The 25,487-nt window shown below is 44.7% G+C and overlaps 1 protein-coding gene and 2 long non-coding RNA genes across 3 annotated transcripts; 1 reads left to right on the top strand and 2 right to left on the bottom strand.

The window, feature by feature from the left end:
• Window positions 1-6,347: 6,347 nt before the first annotated feature.
• Window positions 6,348-11,793, bottom strand: LOC117854215 (uncharacterized). The gene is made up of 2 exons (XR_004640201.2): window positions 11,566-11,793; window positions 6,348-11,469 (listed from the first exon to the last, which is right to left on the bottom strand). It is a non-coding gene; the product is annotated as an uncharacterized lncRNA (long non-coding RNA).
• On the top strand, window positions 7,414-10,996 carry LOC140222521 (uncharacterized). The gene is made up of 2 exons (XM_072293283.1): window positions 7,414-10,252; window positions 10,368-10,996. The coding sequence occupies exons 1-2, from the start codon at window positions 7,414-7,416 to the stop codon at window positions 10,727-10,729; spliced, it is 3,201 nt and encodes a 1,066-aa protein (XP_072149384.1). The 3' UTR covers window positions 10,730-10,996.
• Window positions 11,794-20,210: 8,417 nt separating the features above from the next.
• On the bottom strand, window positions 20,211-21,112 carry LOC140222522 (uncharacterized). Its single transcript, XR_011898073.1, has 2 exons — window positions 20,833-21,112; window positions 20,211-20,667 (listed from the first exon to the last, which is right to left on the bottom strand). It is a non-coding gene; the product is annotated as an uncharacterized lncRNA (long non-coding RNA).
• Between the last annotated feature and the right edge of the window lie 4,375 nt (window positions 21,113-25,487).

The raw sequence follows: 25,487 nt of genomic DNA, 5'->3' as shown, positions 1-25,487 counted from the left end.
GATTTGAGATCCACGGTGGAGCTGTACCAAACGCTTTTAATTCTGATGCATGGATATAAATTGCCAGTGAGACAAAGATAAGAGTACGTGGAGCTGTACCAAACGTTTTTTGAGATTTCAGATCCACGATGGAGCAGCTCTATGGTGAAGCTAGCTGGATCTATGGATCTGGAGCTAGAGCTGGAGCTCTGCCAAACACCTAATACAATCAGTTTGCAATGTAAACGGATCACGCCGTAAAACGGCCGAACCAAACACCGTACCTAATAGGGCTTAGCCGACCCTCTACGGCGTCCAAAGTCTGTCTATTGCATAGACGTGCTCGTTTCCCTGGTGGTTGAGATAGAACACAGGAACAATGGAGAGGAGGGCTCGGCCGAGCGTGTGCTAGGGTCGGCCGACCCATGCCATCCTGATCAAGTTTGTCTCCCGCACGCTGCTGCCCTTATCCTGATCATAGAAACTAGGGTAACTCATCTGGACACCACGAAGAACCAAACACTTTCATTTTTCTTCCATAACTAAATTTTATGTTGTCGAATGAGCTGCAGACGAGCGAAGGGACGATGGTGTTTGGTTGGCTCAAATGTAACATAATCTGATTACTGAAGGTAACAAATTCCATTACATATGTTTGGTTGCGGCGATTTGTAATCAATTGACGCTGTAATCGAATCCCTTAGCTAAATAATATATATACAAGCCTCCCCCACCGTAATCAGATATAGCACCCATACCGTAATCTGATTACGTTACCAGAGTGCAACCAAACAAAAAGGGTAATCACCCGTTCCGCCGCTATATACACTGTAATATGATTTCCTTTACATTTACGTTACCTTAGCAAAAACCCAACACTATCTAAGGGCAAAACCATCTTGTACCCCTCCATGTAGCAGCCGTTTGAACCGTAATTGCGATAGCGGTGGAGCGGAGAGAACAAAAACGATTGCGATGGCACGTATGTCACATGAAAATTTCTAGTGGCACAGATAGATTTTTAGTAACATTCAGTGGCATATAGAGATAGAATTGTAAATAAATTACAACATTCGGCACCATAAAAGCTCTGATTACTTGAGCTGTGACCGCAGGCGTGTGATGATCAGCTTTGAGTCATCATCTTGCCAAGAAGAACAATAATCAAGAGTAAACACAATATAGATGGAGTGATGGACACAATATATAACGAATATAGGGAAAGTGGCATCTTTGTTTTGTTATTGAATAAATTTTTCTGTTCTTCTTTCATCATGCCATGCTGTCAAACTGCTCCTCAATGGCCACAACATCGAGGAGGATGAGGAATTCCATGACGGTAGTCCCCGAACACGGCCACATAGCCTGCCTCAGTCAAAATTACCAAGCATGAGTTCTTTCAACCAAAGAAGATAGAAATAGGCCAAAAAATACATTTTGAATACTTTCTTATACTCCCTTAGTTTCAAAATATAAGGGACGGTTTCATCTTTGCACGGTCACTAAAAAGACAATGATTTTCCTCCGACCAAGAAATCACAACTGTAAGATAGTACTATCATCATGCTAAGAGCAAGTACATTGCTACACGTCAGCGGTCTCATATGTCGTCTCATGCAGTGCCACGTAGGATTTTTGATGATGTGGAGGAGAAAGAGCGAGGAGAGAGAAAGAGGTCGTTGCTTCGCGAAACAACCACCTCATGAGCTAAATTGTAGGACTACGAGACAACTTAACAACCATTGTACGAGTTATTGTTGCCATGCAACTCATAATATTTTATTTTTCTTATGCACAAATTAAGGAATTATATACCACTACCAGACAACTTATAGGACAACCTATTGTACAGGTTGCCTATTAAATCATCTCAAGATTACGTGTCAATGCATGAGACTGCCTATTAGACGACACCAATGTACTTGCCCTAACAAGGCTTTTGCCCAGCGCTCCCCACCTGACATCAAAAGAGGGGAAGCGAGACACAACGAGACCACGGACAGAGCAGGCGCCGCAGCACCGTACCCCGGCCACAAGCCGACACGCGCACCCACCATCTTCGCTCACATAGCGGTCATAGTTGCCGCAAAGTCATAGTCGCCCACCATCCTCGGATCCGTCGTTGCACGAGACCTACGACAACATCCCCGCACTCCTATGGGACCCACAGCTACACAGATCGCGCCACCGGTGTCCACGGAGGCTGCGCCCGCATGGGCCACCAAGCAACAGCGCTGCGTGGAGACAGATGCCGTCGCCACGCCTAAGCGGCCTCCTGAAAGTTTCATGACCACCAATATAGATGGCCAGATGGGCCAGGTCCACTGGGCGGCCCGAGGCCCAGCACTAAAAAGCCCAGCATCAGCACAGCCCGGCACGAGACGAATAGTGCCCAGCCCTGTCGGGCCAGGCCTAGGCTGCCTCCCTGGCACACTAGGCCAGCACGAGCCCAACATGATTTTTGGGCTGGCCCGATACGGCCCGACGGCTGACTATCAACCCACAAGTCCGTACGGAAAATCCCTAACTCTTTACCCTCCTCTCCTCGCCAACACCCAGTAGCCGCGCGACCCTCCCTCCTCCCTCTCGATCTCTCCCGCGACGCCTCCACCACCGCCCCTCCTTCCCGTGAGCGCGCCTACCGCCAGGGGCACCGCGGGGGGGGGGGGGGGCTGCCTGGAGCCGCCCACTGCTGGTAGTGCTTGGCCCGACACTAGCACAGTAATGCCAGCCGTGCTAGCGGGCCGGCCCGGCACGATAAAAAGTCCATCGTGTCGGGCCTGGGCCAGTAGTTTGGCACGCAATGCTGGTCCAGTCCCGCACAAAAAAGTCATCGGGCCTAATAGTGTCGAGCCTATTTGGGCTGGGTCAAATCGGGCTAGTACCGAGCGGCCCATCTGGCCATCTATAGCCACCAAGTACTGCCGCACGCCACCAACGCCGTGGCCAAATCTGACAGGAGGCCACCAGATCCAGCAATGGAGCTGCCGGACCTGACAAACCCCAAGGCCGCTGTCTCGACCGTCACGACCTCCGATGAAGGAGCGCTGCCAGCAGGAAGGGAGGGGTGGAGGAAAAGAGAGCACGATAGTGGAGAGGAGGGCCCCACCGCCACCGTCTCTCCTCCTACATCAACACTATTTTTTTCATGCTCTACTGCCCATGCAACAACAGGGGGATCAATGGGTATATGACAAGTGTGACTGTGAGAGTAATTTAGATGTCAATTTAGTGTTATTTTATATTATTTAATATATTGATGATTTAGATAAATATTAGAGAGTTACTTTAGATTATTTTTAATGCAGGTTACTTTAAATTATAGGTAATTTTTTAAATATAATATATCTAATTTCTATGATGACGAGAGTCTACGTATTGATGGCCGCATGTCTCTAAATTTTGTGAAAAAATTATATTTATCTATTTTTCAAGGGTGTCTTACTATCTCGTGAGGATGAATGTAAAACCTCCAATTAGTAATAGTAATAAGATAAGAAAAAAAAATCCTCACTTCCTCTATCATGCAAGAAAGCCTATAGCATGGTTCTCACAGCAGACAGCAGATGCACTCACCGGTGTTGAGTGGGGTTTCTGGAGCTTGGGGATGGCCGCCATGCGGAAAAGCCGGAGGGTTTTTGCGGCCAACGTGGCTGCCCGGGGCAGCCGGCATAAGGCCGATCTTGCGAGCGCTGCTGACCAGCACCAAGTAGAGCAACACAAGCATGAGCATGGCCAGAACGAGGGAGCGAGAACGGGCAGCAGCCCCCATAGCTAGTGAAAGTTGCCTTTGCCCAAAATTGTGCTGAAGGGATAGCTGTCTTCAGGACCATGATGAGATACCACGCATAGCGATGTCGATCACTTGTTCTTAAAAGGAGCGCAACTCGCTGCCGGCGAATTAGCTGTTAAACGGTAATATCGAAATATTAGCTGTTACCACTGGCTTTTTATGCTTCTACCACTCACAGGTTTTGTTGTTTACGCTTTGCAAATTTTTTTTTATTTACGCCGCATCCAAAACTACGAGGAAATTGTTCTCTTGGTACTCCTCTGTTCTAAAATATAAGACATGATTTTTTTCAAACATATTATAAACTTATAAACGCAGACACTTATATACGTGCAAAGTTCACACATCCCTATAAATACATGAACACAACCCTACCTCTATGAGCATCTCCGAAAGATTGAGCCGGTAGATCTCGAGATTGACGAAGTTATCAATGGACATCTCGCTATCAACATGCACGTCACCTACCAGGCTACCAGTAAAATAAATGTAGAAAAATACAAGCACTCGTATCGATTCGAGAACTCGATTCAGAGCCACGTGATTTAACTTGGCATGCATGATCTACAAGATCATACTTTGACCACCAATTTATCTTAAAATATATTGCTTGTAAGGGTTTAATCATTTAAAAGTATGATATATTTTGAAATATAAATCTAATATAGCAATTTCTTGTAACACAATCTTTTCATTCCCGTAAAAAAAAGAGGCAATATTTTCATCTTAAGATTGGTAAAAAATTAGGAAGTTTGAATCTTAAAATAAGTATAACTCTTATATTCTGGAATGCAAGGAACAATTAATAATACCACAGTGCGTCGAGAGTTCAACGTCATGGTCAACTGTACCGGTCGTAGTCTATTAGATGCCACGTTGTCGCGCGCTCACACTTGGTTCTAATCTTGATGTGAATTCTGAAAGGAATCGGTGCTCGTAGCCTAAGAGGGGAAGGGGTGAATTAGGCAACTTAAAAGCTAAATCAATGGCTTCCACTAGTTGCATCAAAATATAAACTAGATCATGATATCTAGATGTGCAATTTACAGTTGATCTAGTGTGAAATCCTCATTTCAAAACAAGTTTTGCAACCTATAGCCAATCCTATCAAGATACTACTCTAGGAAAGTAAAGGCACACAAGTTGCAAGTATGAAATGTAGAAACGTAAGGAGGGGATGAGGGAAAGGAAACTCTTGACACAAGGATTTATCTCGTGGTATCGGTAGGCACTAAGCCACCACTAGTCCACGTTGTTGAAGCACTCACATAAGAGTATTATTTTTCGGTCACCAAGTCTCTCCCAAGGTGCCCCTTAACTTGCCACAAAAGCTCGGCCACTAAGGCTCACGCCAAGTCCCTCAGTCACCTTGATGCCGTCTCCACTAAGGAGCTTCTCCACGAAGGAAGGGGGCCTCCACGTCCCCCGCACAAGGTCATCGACGCCACTCCACACCAAGCTGGAGGGTTGAAGACTTGCTGGCGAGCCACCAAGGGTCCAAGGCGCTGGCACACCTTTTTGTACAATGGTGGTTCATTCTAGAACCTGATCACAAGGTCAGCACACCTTGCACTCACTCCTCTCTATGCCTATCCTAGCACTAATCACTCTCCTAAGCTTGTGCTAAGCCTTTGATGGATCAATTAAGTACTTTTGGTGGTATGGATGTGTTCTTGATGAGTCTTGGTCTTCAATGCATCCCTGGACACTTCAGCAACTCCAAATGGGCGAGTGGTAGGAGTATAAATAGCCCCAAGTGCTCAAAGAGCCATTGCTCCAACGGCTAGTGAGAAAGGATACCATCGGATGTTCCGATGGTCTATTTTTAGCCTATCGGAACATCTGGTGCAACTAGCCGTTGTTCCGAAAATATACTCCTCAAAGAAAATATACTTTGTCCGACACCTTCTTTGACCTATCATCGGAACATCCGATGATCAAGGGTTTCTCCCTTCACTTCTGGCAATTGCTCCGACGCTACTAGAAAAGAGACCATCGGAACATCCGATAGTATGACTTTGACTTAACTTGTACGCAGCGTACCAATTGCTCCGATGGTTGCTCCTACGCTTCTCAAGTGGGGCATCGGAACATCCGACGGTACTGATTTTTTTGTGTTGAATGCCATGACTTCCACACCGATGATACCGTTTGGATGCTTCAATACCATAGAATAATCATAGATATCATAGCTTGGTCACTTAAATATCATAGTTTGGATACTCGAATACCATGACTTGGATACTCGAATACCATGATTTGGATGTCAAGAATACCATGATGGACCTTGCCAAGATTTGGTTTGCATTCTTTGGAACCTAGAAAACCTTGTGCATTCTTTGGGACCTAGAAAACCTATAAGGTATATGCTAGACAAAACATTAGTCCCAATGACTATGTTGTCACTCAATCACCAAAATCACAAATTATGGCTTAATGGAGCCATGTTCGCTACAAATCCTAGCTTGACTTTGGTGAGGAGTCCTGCACCGTGCCATAGCTTTGGACGTATATAAGGGTATCGTGGTAAAAGAACATAAATAGCATCACTATAATTTTATTTTTGACACTAGCATAAAGTTTAAAATACCATTCCATATGAAGTATCACTTTTTATAACATATGAATTACTAAATTATCCGTAATAATGAATAGTTCGATATATATCACTAAGTAGTAGTATTATGTACCGCAAAAGAGCTCTACTATTATGCAAAATCTATTAATATAGAAAAGCCAATGATAGCTGCACGGAGGTACGACTAGGAACGTGTGAAGTGGATTGCTCGATCGGCAGTAACTGCATATGAGACTGGGTCCTCAGCTTCTTGTTGCTGGTGCCAAACTGACTTCTCCCCCCACCTGCAGTCTTTGAATAAGGAAAGGATTAATTTGGGATTAGAACTCAGGGAAGGAAAATATGGAGAAACAGTGAGCATTCGTGAAGAACTGTTATGTGAGCTGTGGAAGCAGAGCATACAGGGTTACACTTCGGTGAATTTGAGGAAACTGATTGTTTATTTTAGTCTAGTAACGAAAGTGATCACATATTCAAAAGGAAAATGGGACAAATGCATGTGCTAAGCCGCCTCTTGCAATCAATGCGATGCGATAGACAACGGCTTATGCACTTTGACAAGAAACAGTAGAGATATTGGACTTGACAAATTCAAAGTGTGGCACAGAAGGTCAACCGCTACCAGGGAATAAGACAGAAATACTACAATAAGTTAGTTGCGACAGCTGCAAACCTGGAATCGCTGTGAGTCTGTGACTGACTATATGTTGACAGGTTCCACATGTTGACTATGTGACTGCGACAAGAGCGGCAATCGAGATTTCATCAGGTTTGTGTATGAACAAAGCACAAGGCCAAACAGAAGGATAATCCAGATTTTCTTGTCCCAATCATGCTCTAGCCAATGGTCAGCTATCCTCTACCATGCAACGGTTGTTCTCTCTATAGTCTGTCTGTCACAGCGAAACCATCATCTTTGCCAGCCTGAAAGAAGTACATACCTCTGTTATAATATCTCTCTCAGAGCTACATATAATGTACAGAGCAAAGAGGCAGTTCTGCATATCCTTCTAGTGAAGCAAAGCTGCCAGAAGCCCAGAACACAAAACTTGCAAGCAGCAGCATGGCTCATCTTCAGCTCCATGCCTCCGTCCTCCTCACATGTCTCCTTGCTCTTGCAACATCAAGATACTCTGCAGAAGCAGTTTCCACTGAAGGCATAGGCACCACGATTCGGCTACTTGCTCAGGCCGATGATGATCGCCTTGCCCTCCTGTGCTTCAAGTCCCAGCTCTCTGACCCCACTGGCGCTTTGGCGTCATGGAGGAGCAACACATCCGTTGACATCTGCAGCTGGCATGGTGTCACCTGCAACAACACGAGGCAGCCATCTCGTGTCACCGAGCTGGACCTTGAGAGCTCGCAGCTCACAGGTACAATTTCTCCTTGCATTGCAAACCTGACCTTTCTTGAGAGCATACACCTTCCAAACAACCGCCTCTCTGGACATATTCCAGCTGAGCTGGGTGATCTACAGATGCTCCGTTACCTCAATCTCAGCTCCAATTCTCTCAAAGGAGATGTACCGAGTTCATTAGGTAGTATTCTATCCATTGTGTACGTTGATCTATCCAGCAATGGCCTCACAGGTCAGCTTCCGGAATCTTTGGCTAGAAGTTCATCACTGCAAGTGCTTAAACTTGGGAAAAACAACTTTGATGGGGAAATCCCACCTGTTCTTTTCAATTCCTCATCACTAGTCCGTATAGATCTTCGACAAAACAATTTTACTGGACCCATACCACCAGTCCCAAAGATTATGTTGACGGTTCAGTATCTCAATTTCATGTCAAATGGTCTCTCAGGGAGTATACCACCTTCTCTAGGAAACATTTCTTCCCTACTATACCTATACCTTGAAGGGAACAACTTGATCGGGGGCATCCCAGAGAGCTTAGGCCATATACCAGGCTTAAGAGCATTAACCTTGACGATAAACAGGCTGTCAGGGCAAGTACCACTGTCCCTTTATAACATTTCAACCCTGATTTATCTTGATGTTCGCCGTAACTTACTCGTTGGGAGATTGCCAGATAATATTGGCCACTTGCTTCCAAACATTCAGACATTGATCTTGGAAGATAACAAATTCGAAGGGAAGATTCCAGCTTCACTTGCTAATTGCACCAGACTAGAAGTTCTAGATCTTGCCAACAACTCATACTCCGGAGCAGTACCACCTTTGGGGTCCTTGCAGAATGTGATGTACTTGGATTTCAGCCTTAACCACCTTGAAGATCCAGATTGGTCCTTCTTATCCTCCGTGAGTAATTGCACCCAACTGACAAACTTACACCTTATGTCAAATAACATCAGCGGGAACTTGCCAAGCTCAATAGGTAGCCTGCCTTCTAAACTTGACACACTCTGGCTAAGCTTGAACAGGATATCTGGAACCATACCACAAGAGATAGGGAACCTAAAAAGCCTCACAGTTCTTATGATGCATGATAACCAGTTTGTTGGAAGCATACCTTCAGCTATTGGAACAATTGGGAATTTGTCAGTCTTAAGTTTATCAGGAAACAGACTCTCTGGCCCAATCCCAGATTCACTAGGAAACCTTGAACAGCTGACTGAGTTGTATATGCGAGAGAATGAGCTGAATGGAAGCATACCTAAAAGTCTAGGAAATTGCAAGAATTTACAGCTGTTAAACTTTTCCCACAACTCACTGGATGGAAGTATACCAGCTGAGCTATTTAAAATCCCTTCACTTTCTCAAGGTTTGGACTTGTCACACAACAAACTCAGCGGGGTCATACCGCAAGAAATTGGTGGACTAATCAATCTTGGTGTTCTTAATATCTCCAATAACCGCCTCTCTGGCAAAATTCCTTCCACAGTTGGTCAATGTATTGTGTTGGAGTCCCTCCGTATGGAGGGCAATCTTCTTGAAGGAAGCATTCCACAATCTTTTATGAACTTGAAAGGCATTAGAGAGATGGATCTTTCTCAAAACAACCTTTCTGGGGAAATACCACAGATACTGACATCACTCAGTGTTTTACAGTATTTAAACTTATCCTTCAATGATTTTAGCGGAGCAGTACCATCAACCGGTGTCTTTGCAAATGCCAGTAAAGTGTCTGTCCAAGGAAACAAAAGGTTATGTGGTGGGGCACCTATGCTACGTCTGCCTCTTTGCTATGGTAACTCCAAAAAAACATCCAAGTCATTACTACTGAAGATGCTGATCCCACTATGTGCTGTCTCTGCAATATTGCTGTCTTGTTTCATTGTTATCCTTTTAAAGAGAAGAAGATCAAAATCAGCTCCACAGAATTTCAGAGAAAAGGAAAAGGTATCATATGAAGACATTGTTAAAGCCACAAACTGGTTCTCTGCTACCAATTTGGTTGGCTCAGGATCATTCGGGACAGTATATAAGGGCACAATGGCATTCGATACGAACCCAATTGCCATCAAGGTGTTTAACTTAAATTTCCATGGAGCATCTAGAAGTTTTTCTGCAGAGTGCGAAGCTCTAAGAAGCATTCGTCATAGAAATCTTGTCAAAATCATTACTTCATGCTCTACCATAAATCCTTCTGGGGCAGAGTTCAAAGCACTCATATTTCAATATATGCCGAATGGGAGCCTAGACATGTGGCTGCATCCAAAGGTACATGGATACAGCAATATTAAAGTTTTGACATTGGCTCAAAGGATAAACATCGCTCAGGATGTAGCATTTGCTCTTGATTACCTTCACAATCAATGCATGTGTCCATTGGTTCACTGTGACCTGAAGCCACAAAATGTCCTATTGGACTATGACATGACTGCTCATGTCAGTGACTTTGGGCTGGCAAGATTTTTGTGCATTGATCCCTCTTGTGCAACTAATAGTTCTACCAGCTTGTCCGGACTTAAAGGATCCATCGGATATATTGCACCAGGTGCTTAAAATCTTTTTGATTATTTTATCTTCTTTAAAGATTGTTAAGAAACCAGTTAACTTTTTACTGTGAAAATGCAAAAGTACTCATGTTCAAACAATAAATACATCTGCAGAGTACGGCATGGGTGGCGAGATCTCTACTGAGGGAGACATCTACAGTTTTGGAGTGCTTCTGTTAGAAATGTTCACAGGGAAGCAACCTATTGATGAGGCATTCAATAATGGCACGAACCTCCACAGCTTTGTGAACTCATCATTTCCAGATAGGATTGGGGAGATCTTGGATCCCAATATAATGCATGACATAGCTGAAAATAAAAATCAAGGGATCCTTATAATGCATAACTGCATCATCCCTCTGATGAAGCTAGGCCTTTTGTGCTCCATGGAATTTCCAAAAGACAGACCTGGAATGCGGCACGTGACAGATGAAATTCACGTCATCCGTACCACCTTTTCAAACATAAATGTTTAGAGATGAAAGAGAGCTTGGGTTTTTAGTGATTTACTATAAGTGGTACCCTTCTTCTTCGAAGAATTAAGACTGATGGAATTGATAACCAACATGAAGATAACCGGGTCAAAATTGTTCCCTACCTCCCCCAAGTACAACAGTCCAAGTAGATCTAGTTGTGTTTCCTTTTTGTAATAAGCATATCACACTTGGTGGTGCTAACTGCTAATACTTGGAAATCGATTCACTGTACCATAATGACAAACTGTCGAATGCTTTATTGGAATATGAACTATGTGCAAGCACTGAAGTGAACAATTGCATGGTCACTTGCAGAGTTGCCAAAATGTTAACTGCAATGCAATAAAATGGGTACTCACATTGTTGAATCAACTCTGCCTGACGACAACAAAATCCTTCGGTTGCAGACTCAATTGGTGGGTAGGTGCCAACATCCACCCATTCAGGATACATTCTGGAATCAATTTGCTGCGATAAACTAATGCTAAAAGGTACACCACATGGTGAAGCTATGCTACATTGGAGCAGAAACGATATGTTGACGAAATTAGATTGTTGGAGATAAAATATTGCAATGCGAGCAGCAGAAACAATCTGCTGACGATGTTGCAAATTGCAACCAATTGGGAAGAAGCAACCTTTACCTAAGCAGAAGGCGCCTTCTCGTTGCAGACCATTCTCGAGCAAAATTCCCAATTGAATCCCTGATTCCCCATAGCTTTTCAATTCACCAGGGAACACTGAATACAAGCAAACCCTTTCAACAAGTACGACCAAAATCCTATTCCTACTAATTAACAGCAACGACTCTGCAAATGGCGTGGAGCAATATCTACCTGACCCTGACTGCCGCCGCGTGCAGCTGCTCGTAGCCATAGCCCATTAGCCCCCGCCAGCCGACCATCTCCCTTCAACCTCCAGCGGCGGCCACAGTGACCTCGACAGCCGCATCCCGGATTCCCGGTTCCCTGAGCTGCCGCGCGCGCAGCACAGCCACCTGCCACCGCCAGCCGCCGTCGCCTAGTGCTTGTGCCGTCGTGCAGCACTCGGCGACTACGCGCCGCGCTCCGCCATTCTGGATCGACCCAAATGCATTGGGGGTGCGGCAACCAAAACGGTCGACCACGGGCCCACGGCGGCAGATCGGGCCGGCTAAAGGGGCGCGCGACGGGATCACGTGAGCATTCCCGGCCCAGGTGAGGCTTGGTTGAGCCAGGCCCACGCCCATTTGGGCCTCGGAGTCCAGTTTATAATATATAAACTGAAAATAGATAATTTATTAGATTTAATAACATGGCCCGTGGACTATTATAACCTTATTATAATGCATGGCATATTTGTTTCAGCTTACATATTATATTATAAAAAGAAAAATCTAATATACGACGCGGTCGCGCAGGAGGTTTAGTGCGCAACACGCGCGGAGCGACGGCCTGCCCAGCTGCGGCCTGTGCTACTTGTCATGGGTTGACCGAAGTTTTGTACACACGTGGGCCTAGTGATACGCTGATCTGATCACACATGTAAACTATGTATGTAGCAACTTATATTAAATGAGTAACAGCTATTTATAAATTATGTGTGTAGCAACTTATGTGCAAGTCTACCAACAAATTATTTGTATAAATTGCTACAATAATATTTTTCAACTGATCTAAGGTATCTTCATAAGTTGCTATATTGTCCCTAAAAAAATTGTTATACCGCATGTGCACAAGTTGGTACACAGTTTTTTCTATAAGTTGATACATTTCTCTTCTCCATATAAATTTTCTACTAGATAAATAAACATATAATATAAGTTGCTACACTAAATATTAGCACATTTAATCTATTTAAAGTTATTAAACTGTATCTATAGAAAAATATCTTTTAGTCTATCCATACATAAATTGCTATACACTTACACATAACTTACTGCTATACATACAACATAAGTTGATACTTATATAAAACGGTTTCAAAACATATACAACATGGATCTTGTTTTGTAGATTTTGTCATGAGGATCTCAATGGTGCAATCGAATTTGAAAATGAATGATTGATGAGAAAGTAATGATCAATTTAAGTAATAGCCTCATTTTTCTTCGATGACATTAGTGATTGCATCGTCCGTGAAAGTGACATCTTCATCTACCTGCACGATAACAGTTGCACCCACCCATACCTCCACAGACTATGCAACGAGTGTGGTGTCCAAGAACTATGCAACAATAATTATGTCAGCACAATAAAGGATCGCGCAACATTGTATTAGTACAAGATCGGGGTCGTGCGACTGTGTGCGTGCAACAGGTTGCGTGATAATGTGATCCATTATAAATTGGATTATATTACATATTATAAATCCGGGGAGGAAAACAAACAGTATCTTAATGCTAAAAATAACGGATTATATTTCTTGTCCACCTTTCACACGAAATCTCCTTTTTACACGGTTTTTTAGATATGTGATGTTGTTTCCTGTCATCTTTTTTTCTTCCTTTTCTTGTCATTTCTTTATAGGCTAAATCATACGTAGTACTAGCACTACTGGGGAAAACGTCTTCAGTACCAGGTCTAAACCCTCATTTAGTACTGGTTGTGTAACCGGTATTGCTAAGTCGGTATTAAAGAGGGTTCTTTAGTACGTGTTCAAATAACCGGTACTAAAGGGGTAGTACCAGTTAGTCTCAATTGGCTGCCACATCACACGTGGTCGAGGTCAACCGGTATTAAATTCTTTTTTTTTTCTATTTCTTTTCTCATTTTTAACTATTCGAAAAATAAAAGAGATGGCCAAAGCTGTACCGGTTGGCTGAAGTTGTACATATATGCATAGTGAAAAACTATTTAGTATTATTTTTAACTGCCAGTTCAAAAAATAAAAAAAGATGGGAAACATGCTCACTTGAAGTTGAACGGCAGAAGTATGCACTTCTTGTAATGTTACTTGTTCAAGAAATTATATATATTTTTCAAGATCCAATTTGGTTTATCTCTTACAGTTGCCTCGTTTATGAAGCATCCTCACTTAAGCGGAGACTAAATGTGATACAAATATCAATCCCAGGAGACTGATAACACATTCATTCATCAGATGGTTCATAAACCGTACAACTCCCGAGGGAGCGAGTGCGAAAACCACGCTGAGAAGATAAGTAAAACAGCAATGGTAACAACCCAAGCTACTGTCCAGATGAACCTTAGACAACACTCAGGACTACACACCAGCGGAAGCATCCTGCAAAGGCTCAAAGCCACATGTAACGTCAGGTGCGGAAACAACCACCTACTCGTAGTCCTCACCGGTGACGAAGTCCGGGTCTTCCTCTGAAGCAACAAAATAAGGGTGAGTACAAAAGTACTCAATAAGTCCAACCACACCCACAGAGGGGGTATAACAAGAATATGCACAAGTCATAACAAGGATAAGGCTAAGGTTCATTTGCCATAAAGCTGGGTTTTTAACACATGCAAGGCTTCACTTTAAAAAGGTTTTCACAAATCATTCATTTAGTAACCGAATAATTGAGTGGGGTTGATCCTACACAAAGAATCCAAATTTTAATGCTACCGGACTTCCCGTCCGCGGTAGCTCACAGCACAACTGCCAGACATTTCCAAAATCCAACGCACGCCATGAAAATCATCCATCTCCCAAAAGCTAGTTATGTGCCCAAACTGTAACTTGTCCAATTCCGTGGACACGACTATTTGAATAGGTTTTAACTCTGCAGAGGTGTACACTTTACCCACAAGTAGGGTACCGCAGCACGATCACCTTAGTGCTAGTGCGGATCCTATCAAAGCCATTACCCACCTTAGCTAAGACCTGAATAGCCAGCATGGAAGCAACTAAGGGGTTGATGACCTAACACCAAGGTCTCAACCGGGACCTAAGCCACACCTGCTTACTCCTTCTCCATAGTCTTCCGCTGCTCACCAGCTCTCCTGATGGCTAACAGACTAGCTAGTGGGATTTATGCTAAGCCTTGCCACATACAAAGGTCGAGTGGTTGCATGATAAATTAGGTTAGGTAAGATGACACATCAACTCGGTTCTTAACCAAGACAAGATGGATATCTCCCAACCTGCTCAACCACTAAGGTATAGGCCCAACTTGGCGTTTCACACAAGAAACACCCATCCGTCTCATCTAAACATCCTCTTTTATCTTTCACCAAAACCCCATTTATTTTCATCAAAACACACACGCATTTATCTTTGGCAAAATATTGCATTCATGATTGAGTTGTATCAAAGAAAGTAACCAATTCCTAAGCATTCTAGCAAAAATTATCTTCTAAATAGAGCATATCGTATTTAGAGATAATTCTAGATCATCAAGGAATAATCATAGCAATCAAGGTGTGGCTATCTAACCAGGTTTTAAGCAGTAAAACAATATGCAAGTTATAAAAACACCCAATAGATTGTGTCTGTAAAACAGGGATAAATATGCATCAAAGGGTGAGATTGGACTTGCCGTCCTCAAAGCCTTCCGGGAGTTCCTACTCGTGATATGGGTCCTCGAGCTCCGGCTTGCGGTACTGGCCTCTTAGCCCCTCTTTCTTGGGAACTCCGTTAACTACAACACACATAAGCAAATCACAAAAATAAATAAAAAGAAAGAGGTTTTCCCCGTTGAGCTCAGAGAGAGGGAGAGAAAGATATATAGACAGAGGGAAAGCTTTATTTGGAAGAAAAAGTCAGGTAACTTAGTGGAAATGTATTTAGGAATGTTGTGGTTGAATTTGGGCTATACAGTAGGTGTTTAGGCGCATAAAATGTCAACACAAGGATAATTAGTGGAGGTTAAGGATAGAATTAAAGATCCAGGACCTTTTTGAGATAAAACGTGAAAGAAGGAGGGGTGTTGGTGTATAAAGGGGGAAACCCAAGGACTAAATTAAAACGGGGCCAAATTCCCCTTTCTTTCCTCCAGAACAGAGGAGAAGGGTTGAAGTAAGGTGGTGGCTGGTGGCGGCCAGCTGGCGGCGGCTTGCCAGCGGCGGGGCCAAGCAGCGGGGGAGGGAGAGGAGACCGCGGGGATCCTTTTTTACCCTTCTCCCTTGGGCAGCGGCGATGGGAGATGGGGTGGCACCGGCAGTGGGGGAACTAGGCGGCGGCGGGCGGCGTTCTGGTGGCGAGGAAGTAGGGAGGCGGCGACGGAGAAAGAGGCAGGGGTTGCGAGCTCGGGGAGGGAGTGGGTCAGCTTTTATAGGCAAGCTCAGGGCTAGCGATGGTAGGGGCCGGGCTCGGCCGACGAGCGGCGTGCGCGTGCGGGCGGTAGGGGCCAAGCAGTAGACGGCGCGACGAGCGGTGCTGGCGCGAGCGGTAGCCTGCGCGCGGGCGGTAGGGGTCAGGTAACACGGCGCGGGGGCGGCGTGCAGCGCGGCTAGGGGCACGAACGGGGCTGGACTGGCGCGCGGGTGTGGGGCACGTAGTAGGGGCGCGTGGTGGCATGCATGTGTGGCCAGGGTGCGAGGTGGGATCGGGGCCGGCGCGGGCGGCAAGGTTCTAGCACGCACGTGGAGAAGAAGGATGGGAGGAAAAATAAAAGGAGGAAGGAAAAGAATAAGGGAAGAGAGAGATGGGGTTAAAATGGTAAAGGAGATTCGGGGGGATTGATGTGATGGTGCATAGGGTACGGTAAAAGTTGCACAGAGATGGAATAAAAAGAGACAGCGGGAACGACGGAAGTGGTAGGGCTGGCAACGTGGCGCAACGCACAGAATGGAAAAGAAAACGAATGGACGGTGTTGGCTTTGGTGCCGAGACGACGGAATCACCGGGAAGATGGGATTTGGGAGCTGAAGCGGTGAAAAGATTTTAAAAATGATTTTTAGTGAGTGATTTAATTTGGTGAATTTTAGGGATGTTACAGTTTATAACATTCGGGTCCATGAGGCCGACGTCATAGAATCCTTTCCTCCGGCAAGATTAAATCTCCATCCTGCATGATACAAAATAGAATAGGAGATAAGACATTGCACAATTCCTAGAGCCAAGATTTTCAAGTTAGATCAAATTAAACACTTACAAAACTCAGGAATTGATGAGTGATTTGTCAAGTGCATCTTAATTATAAAAGAAATAAAATTCCTCGAGCGGCACATTTATAATGGCACCACCACGAAAATAATGTTTATCTCTAATCGGAACTTCTAGCATGAGTAAACTGGTGGCCGAAGCCTCCATGTACCATTGGTGTAATTTGTACATCTTCATTGGAAGACGGTCCACCAACTGCGGCCACACAAGCTCTTTCCCTAACTCAAATTTCCATTTACTAGCCCCAGCATGCTTTGGGATGTGATCCTCCCATCGAAGTTGAGTTGCGGTGAGATTTGTTTCTTTGGCGAATAGAAGCAGGTTCTTATTAAACTCCGAAAGCACCTGGAGCAGGGCAATGCGGGGCAATCGATTGGTTGGATTGAGTTCCAAGCTGTGGAATACTTGATCCACTTTTCTTCTTTTTCTAAAAAGTCTTTGTTATTGTGCGGTTGTAGTCAGATAGCGGTGATTTCTCTAGCTTTTTCTTTTTCTCCAACTCCATGCCTCTAATGAAAGCCCGAAATTTAACCTTATCAAATGGGAGGCTTTGATGCGAAGTGAGCTTTAACCTCAGTATCCACTACTGCATCGATTTTCGCATCAGTCTTCTCGTAAGCCATTCTGATGATCCATAGAATTATATATGAAGCATAACAAACATGATACAAATTTCATTAAACTCAAATGTTGCTGATAGAAATACATAAATTTAAATTTTAGACCCAAACAACATGATACATTATGACAAACCATCCACTGAGTACTATCTAGGAGGACTTTAAGCATCCTTGGGCAACGAAGATGAATATTTAGCTGACCCAGCATCATCCTGTAGTTTATTTGTTCCTCCTGCAATGGTACTACTCAGTAGAACTGAAACCCCCGGGACTGGCGGTGCAGCATAACAACCACCAAAAAGAGATTCCTGACCTGCCGCAACAGCATCTTCATGATATCTTTCCAAATAATGAAGCATTTCTCTCTCCCACATGCTCATTTTCTTCGGCTTATCATGAGGGCCAACTATGGTTTTCCCCTTGCCGCGAGAGGAACGACAATCTCCCCCACCATCGCCACTACCTCCATCAGCAGTAGCCATCTCTATGTACCATAAATTATTTAGCTCATATTTGCAAATGACTAAACTATGAACAAATTATATTTTCCTCACAATTTATTTAGCTCAAACATAACATATAAATGAAAAATTTCTCCATTGTAGCTTATTTTAAAAAAATGACTAATTACATACCTCTATTTCATCTTATTACCTCTATGTATCACAATTTATCTCGCTAATTGCAAATGACTAAAATATGAACAAATTATATTTTTTTCCCACAATTTCTTTAGCTCATATTTGTAAAGGACTAAATTATGGGGCTGTTCGCTTCAGCTTATAAGCCGGCTAAAAAGCTGAAACGACTGATTTGTTGTGAGAGCAAAACACTGTTCGGTGGCTGATAAGCCGGCTCAATAAGCTGAAGCGAACAGGCCCATGAAATTATTCCTCTAACCTCATATCTATTTTTTTGACTAATACGAAACATAGCATCCAAAAAATTATAGCTTATTCTAAAAATCACAGATATGAGATCTAAATAACACATGCATGTAAATAAAAAATTTCTCCATTGTACCTTATTCTAAAAATCACAAATTACTCTAACTCTAAAGCATAAAATTTAGTATACTAACCATGTATCAAGGGAGGATAAAGTTTCTAACTTTTAGAACACTTGAATGAGTGAAATCCCCACTAAATGGTGCAAAATATGGCAGCACCTTCCCTATTTTACCATGAATGGATGAAGCCCGAGCTGGAGGAAATGGCTCGGGTAGGAAGAAGAAGACATTTGATTTATAGGAGGGAAGTTAATACCGGTGGGGGGTTTCAACCGATACTAAAGGGTGTCACGGGGGACTCCTGGGGAACTAGCCGTTAGACCCGGTACTAATGCTCATATTAGTACCGGGTCAAAAAACAATCGGTACTAAGCCTCGGGATGAATGTCGAGTTTTCCAATAGCGTAGGGCTGTCAGAAAGAACTAGAGACCCGTGAATCGATCACGTTCCGCTCGTCCTAGGCTTAGAGATTAGCTCGATTTCTAAACAAGCCAAGCTCAAACATAAATCAAAACTTATGAGTTTTTTTAGCTTGAGTAAGTTCGTGCACTAATTGGTCATGACTCTATGAGGTGTATACACATATACTCCCTCCGTCCTAAATTGTAGATTGTTTTAATATTTCTAGACTCATAGTAAAATCTATGTATCTAGACATAAGTATATATCTAGGTCTATAGCAAAATCTATGAATCTAGAAATACCAAAACGATCTCTAATTTTCTTTCCTAATTGTACCGTGTAATCTCAATATCTATAAGTAATGCAATGACTCTAGCCCAGTTACTATATAGATTTTTCTGAACTATATTTATGAATGATATAAATCTCAAGGCTCGTGAACTACTCGTGGTTGACTCACTATAAGTTCGACTCGAATCATAAATGAGACAAGCTTGAGCCGAACTCTAAGCTCAGATGGTTTACAGCCCTACGTAGTACGCACCAGCTAGCGGAGCACCATCTATCAGGTTGCAATGGACCGACAGTAGGCAGGGTAAGAGTTGGGGTTGCAGCTCACGAGGGAGGGAAAACTAGGCGGGATTTGCACAGGCTGCCTACTGCCGAGCCTTAGCGCGAGATCGGCTCATTGAAGCTCGCGAGCTTCAAGTTAGGCTCAGACTCGGCTCGATTAGGAGACGAGACGATCTCGAACCAAGTTTTTAGCGAGCCGAGTTTTGAGTAGCTCGAGAGCCTCAAGCTTTTTTGACAACCTAGGTTGCACAACGAAAGCAGGCAAGGTCGTGTTAGCAAGCATCAATAAAGACGAATGAGCTGGCTGGTGGGGCGAGGGAGGAGATCACCACACGTTCGGGAAGAAAAGAGAGGACATGTGTTAGGCTGCACTCCCTCCATCCTAGAAATAATGCAATCTATACATAGAGATCATAGATTGAGAACATACAGTTAAAGTTACTAGATATATCATGAAAAAAAACTTTTGTAGTGTATACTCCCTCTACTAAAAAATATTCATTTTGGCTCCACACCCTCAAAGTTAAACTTCACCATTGTTTTCCCAAAAATTTATATCATTTATAGCTACCAAACCAATATAATGTGAAGATAATATAGCCAGCAAGAATTGGCTTTAAGTTGTCAGGTCAAAGTACTCTAGAGTCATCTCTTAAGTGTTGCTGATGTGTATGGTGGCTCCTGCCTTCTAATCTGCTAGTTGCTCTTTTAAATATTTTTCTTGAAAGATTGCTAGGCACTCTTTGGTTGGAAATGGACCTCTTCTTTCGATAGAGAATGATTATTGCAGCATCTACTTCATATCATATAAATCACTTCAGTCTAAACCCTCGACTATTCGATCTATTTGTTGTGCAAATTCACAACGAGTTTATTGAAGTAAGCAGGAATAGTTACATGCAGTCCTTTAGGAGTGCAATTCACACATGTACATACATAGGACACACCAAACTGGTATTTGGCTGCCCACATGTGAAAAATCCATGTTCCATACTCCACACATAAATGAGCTCTTTATTTTGGATTTTAATTTCTCCTTTTCATATAATAACTTGAGCACACATTTAAGTCCCCCAGCTCGAAACACAATCTATCTCTCAGAAGCAGCACGCCCTTGACCCTCTCTCAGAAGCAGCAAGCCCTTGGACCGGGTCTAGTGGATCATTGATTGGGCGAAATCGAGGATCATGCAGAGGACTATAATGTTGAGATGCACCAGTAATTCTAGTTTTGATGAGATTCCAAAGCCAGTGAAAACAGTTCCCATCACTTGTACTAGTTGTCATATCTGCAACTGCCAGAAACAAGTAGCAGCATGTCAATGGAAAGTGGAACTAATAGAAAAGAGGAAAACGATTTCTTAAAGCTTGTGTAGCAACTGCCAGAAATGTTTCCAAACAGATGAATTCTTCATGCAGAATTAATTAAGCTCGGTAGCCGGGAGGCAAGCAAGGCCTACCTTCTTCTGGGGTTACCTGCTGATCATCCCTAGGCTGTGGATTGGCTGCCGGTTTAGCCAGACGATCACCACCTGAGCTGTTGTCAGGTACCATTTTGCTCCAGGTTGAGCACTAGCTTATGAACAAGCTCAATGGTGATGAGTGATGACTGATGTCTGCCTCCACACCGTTTGATTTGCAAGGGTATTTATATCGCGTTGCCTGCTGAAATAAAAGAATCACACGAGATGAAGGCAATACGGAGGTTGGTGGAATCTCACTATCTCTGTAGTCGGTCAGTCTCAGTCTCAGTCTCAGTCTTAGTTGTGCATGTGTTCAGAATGGTTAAGTGGACATTCATTTGACTACACGGAGGAGGTCATCAGATCAACATGGATGATACTCAGACACTGTGGTATTGTTACTTTCTCGCGAACAAAGGAGAAGGAACATTGTTGGGAACTCTGCTGCTGGAGATATGATCATCTTTGCATGCCAGAGATGATCTAAGGAAAATAGCCCTAGGCCATAATAATTTTGTGATTAATCACAATATAATCATTGTGACTAATGTTTTTACAAAATGTATCTTTGTAGGTGTTTTATAGGTCCCAAGAATGAAGAAAAAGAAAGACTTAGTTTTATTTTAAGGCTTACGGCAATTAAACCGGGATAAAGACACACGAAGATTTGAAGCGAATCCTGTTGGAAATGTCACCGACTCATACGGTGATCGTCAGCTCGGCTCAGCATCGGCTTAAAATCGGTTCTGGAACTTTGGAAGATAATTTGAGGCCTCACCGATTCATACGGTGGGCACAGTATCCAGGGCATCGATTAAGTCGGTGATGGAAGTTAGTCGGTGATGGAAGTTAAAGGAAGGCAACGGCTCAGGGAAGTCACCGATCCATTCGGTCACGTCGTTCAAGACGTGTCACCGAATCAGTTAGTGATGCATGGTATCACGAGTCTAAGTTACAAACCCTAGGTCTCCGGCTTCCACTGCCATCGTGCCGCCCCCGGGGAGATCAATCTCCGCTAAGGGCAGCGCCCTCGTAGGATGCGCGGCCGATCCCTCAGATCCGCTGTGCCGATCATGGTCAAGCAGCAAGTAGATCTAGACCACAGCGGCCCCCGGCGGCGGCCGGTGCGCCTCCAGGCTGCGCCCCCGCGGCAGCCCTCGCAGCGACGGGTGCCTCTCCAGGCTGCAGCGGCACCCGGTGGCGGCGGGTGCCCCTCCAGGCTGCAGTGGCACCTGGCAGCGGCGGGCACCCTCCGACGAGCGCCCGACCGCGTGGGCGAGTGCCCCGACCAGTGCATCCAGCTGCCCCGACCGCTCCCGATCGCTCCGTCGGCACCTCTGACCGGCGCATCCGATCGCTCCGACCAGCGCAGTCCCCGACCGCCCCCGACCACCCCGGCGGCGGCGGGCGCCCTCCGACGAGCGCCCGACCGCGCGGCCGAGCGCTCCGACCATGACGGCGAGCGCCCGACCGCAATGGCGAGCACCCCAACCGGTGCATCCAGCTGCCCCGACCACTCCTAACCGCTCCATCGGCACCTCCGACCGGCGCATCTGACCGCTCCGACCAGCGCGGTCGGAGGTCAGACTGGTTCTCCATGGGCCTCTTCCTGCTGCTGTTGTTTTTCTTTTTCCCGATCAAAGATCGGGTTGCGTTGCCCTGCCATCCCGTCGTCGCTTCATCGTCGACACTCCCAACGACGAGGTTTTCATTGCTCGTGATCAAGCCATCCTCGTCGGTGACGCCGCCTTTTTAAGGTGGCGGCGCCACCCATGCTTCTGATCCTCATCACGCTGGCTCTCGGTTTGAGTCCGTACCTATTGCCGCACGCTCGCGAACACCGCCGCCGACGCTGCTGAAGGAAGATGCAATTGCGCTCTTTAACTGCACCATCTACCATCACGCTCGGCTCATCGTCCTACTGACCCTGTCGACAAGAAGCTGCTGCTTTTGTGTATTCAAGCGCCTTCGCTGACGCTTCGGACCCGCGCCCTCCTCCACGGCTTCGATCACGTCCACCTCGACCTCAGCTACTTCAGCACTAAGGGGCTACCATTTGCTTGACAAGCCTTTTCAGCTCCCATTCCAGCCACAACATCTGCGACGCATCAACGGTTGCGACTGCGGGGAAAGTCATCTCTTCGGTTTATTCTCCAGTCTCATCGTCTGTGCGCTTCCGTTGTGACTGCGGGGGGATGTTAGAGTATATTAGGCAACTCCGGATATGGTTAGTTTAGGATTGAGCAACTCCGGATATGGTTAGTTTAGGATTGATTCTAATCCCGGGATAACCTTACTTATCTCTAAGAGAGGCTATTTTCCCTCCAAGCCATGTACTCCTATATAATCAGCCCAAGGGGCTCAAGCAATATATCCCACGCATTATTCACATGGGACCCGAACGTCAGCGGCTCAACGGCTAGCTGAAGTTGTAACACCGATTCATATGGTGGTGCACACTGAGGTGCACCGAATCAGTCGGTGACTGCGGTTTTGGTGACCATTGGAGCAACGGCTAGTTTTTTTTAGGTTGGCTCTATATATACCCCATTGCCTAGCCATTTGAAGGGTGTTAGAGCTTGGAGAAGCTATAGGTTGTTCTCACATACGCACAAGTGCTCTAGTCACCAAAGTGCTCAAGAGAAGTTAGCATAAGGCTTAGATCTTGATTAGTGCTAATTTAGGCCTATTAGCACATTGCTTTAGGGTTTAGCCTGGAGTTAGGCGAGGTTTGCACACCTCCTTTGTATCGGTGCTTGCGCGTACCAAGAGGTGTAAATGTGGGGCTTGTAAGTCTTGCGAGACCCTCCAATCGTGTTTGTGGAGTGGCCGTCGGTGCTTGTGATAGGGAAGAGAGGCCCTAGGCGTTTTGCTGAAACTCTACCAAGTGAAGAGCGGCAAGGAGCATCCGGGAGAGGCTAGGCAAAGACCCACTTGTGCGTGGGGGAAGGCCCATCGGCTATCCTACGGAATTACTTGACCGGGGAGTTCATGCCCTTGTGTGGGCATTCTCTTTGAGAGGGGCTCCAACAATAAGGACTAGTGGAAAGCTTTGCTTTTCGATACCTCAGTCGTGTCAGAAATTTGTCTTCTCTACCTCATTTACTTTCCGCATTTCTTATTGCACTTACATTCCACGTTTACTTAGAATTGCCATGTGTAGTTTATAGGATTGGAATTTAGGATGTAAAACTCTTTTGCGGCAGAGATAGCAATTCACCTCCCAATTCACCTCCCCCTCGTAGGGTTTGTCACGGTCCCTTTCAATCACACTTAGGCATCACTCCCAAGTCCAGGGGCGGAGCCAAGCCTGTTTATTGTGTCAGCTGACACCAATGATTTTTTTTTTGCGAAATCAGTAGAAAATTACTGTTAGGCATTGTTTACCTATATATGCAGCTGACACTGGTGTACAATTGAGCTGACACAGGTTATGGCGCGTTACATCTGTTGCGAAGAGTAAGGTGTCCGTTCATATTACGCAGAGAATGACCTCAGTCAAATGCAACGTATGCAGAGGATGTTGAGAAACGTTCCACTATCTGAGTCAACTCCCAGTCTTAGCCTGAATCACGACGTATATTACTCAGCCGCGATGAGCCCCAAACTTATGTTCGGAACAATAAAGAAACGTGGATAGAGATCGCTCGTGGTAGTTGAGCCTGCGAAAACAATTCATTTGAAACTTGTAGCGACGCAAATTCTAACTTAATTCCGATAGGATCGAATTCCTTGTTATCGTCTTGCCCTTTCGCCGCAAATTCAATCTGTATCGCCCTAAAATTACTGCATCGTAAACTCCAGACAAGCTTTTGCGATTGGCAGGTTGTGTCTTATTTAACCAAAACAAGGTGGACAAAATGCATCAGGAGTTTAGAGCCTCTGCGGATGTTCTTAGCGTGTGTAGTGGACGCGTCGTGTAGGGTTAGTGTGCGTCCTTGTTTTCTACTAAAGAAAGAAAAACGACTTCTAGTCGTTGCTAATTTTCTACAAAAGTTTTATGCTATGCTGTGGCAGCCGAGCGAGTGCATGGTTGGTGGCATCTCATCTCACTGTCAGAGTCCACTGTCAGTCCAAGTCTGGACTGCTTTCTTGGAGTATTCAGTGTCCTTTGTTTGCCGACAACTAACGAGGCTGCTCTTCTTTATGCTGATGAAGCTTTTGTCAAGTGGATCAGGCCGGATTCTAGGAACGAAGCACACAAATATTTTCCCTTCCTGTTTTGCCTTAACAATAATTTTAAATAGCTTCTGGTTCTCCCTTTCCATATAGTCTAGGTGATCAGAGAAAAGGCAGAGTATCACTGATCCTTGATAGGGGCTTTTGCCTCGCCTCTCCATGTGTACCATTTCTCCCTTTTTCTGTCTCAACCGAAGCAGCTGTAGAACGCTTAGAGCACCCAGTCTTCCCAACTATTTGATAACATACTCGATATTTTACAATTAGAGTTCGGCTGATTCTAAATAATTCAAGCAGAAGAAAACTTAGTGAGCAGGTACCAAATGTTTTAATTGACTGCGGGCTAGCGAAGCTGCACTTGCACAGCAAAGTCTGCGCATCATGTCATGGAGCGAAGCTAACCTTACGTCGCAAGGCATCACAGCCTGCCAACAAACTCAATAGCACCTCACCATCCTTACAAATTGGTATTT

This window comes from Setaria viridis, chromosome 4 (genome assembly GCF_005286985.2).
Source record: "Setaria viridis chromosome 4, Setaria_viridis_v4.0, whole genome shotgun sequence".
Classification (NCBI taxonomy): domain Eukaryota; kingdom Viridiplantae; phylum Streptophyta; class Magnoliopsida; order Poales; family Poaceae; genus Setaria; species Setaria viridis.
This window is presented reverse-complemented; position numbering and strand designations above follow the sequence as displayed.

Bases quoted from the DNA above. Each gene is read 5' to 3' on its own strand.
- LOC140222521 (XM_072293283.1), top strand. From the start codon at position 7,414: ATGGCTCATCTTCAGCTCCATGCCTCCGTCCTCCTCACATGTCTCCTT. The intron at 10,253-10,367 runs GTGCTTAAAATC...ATACATCTGCAG, and splicing joins CATCGGATATATTGCACCAG to AGTACGGCATGGGTGGCGAG.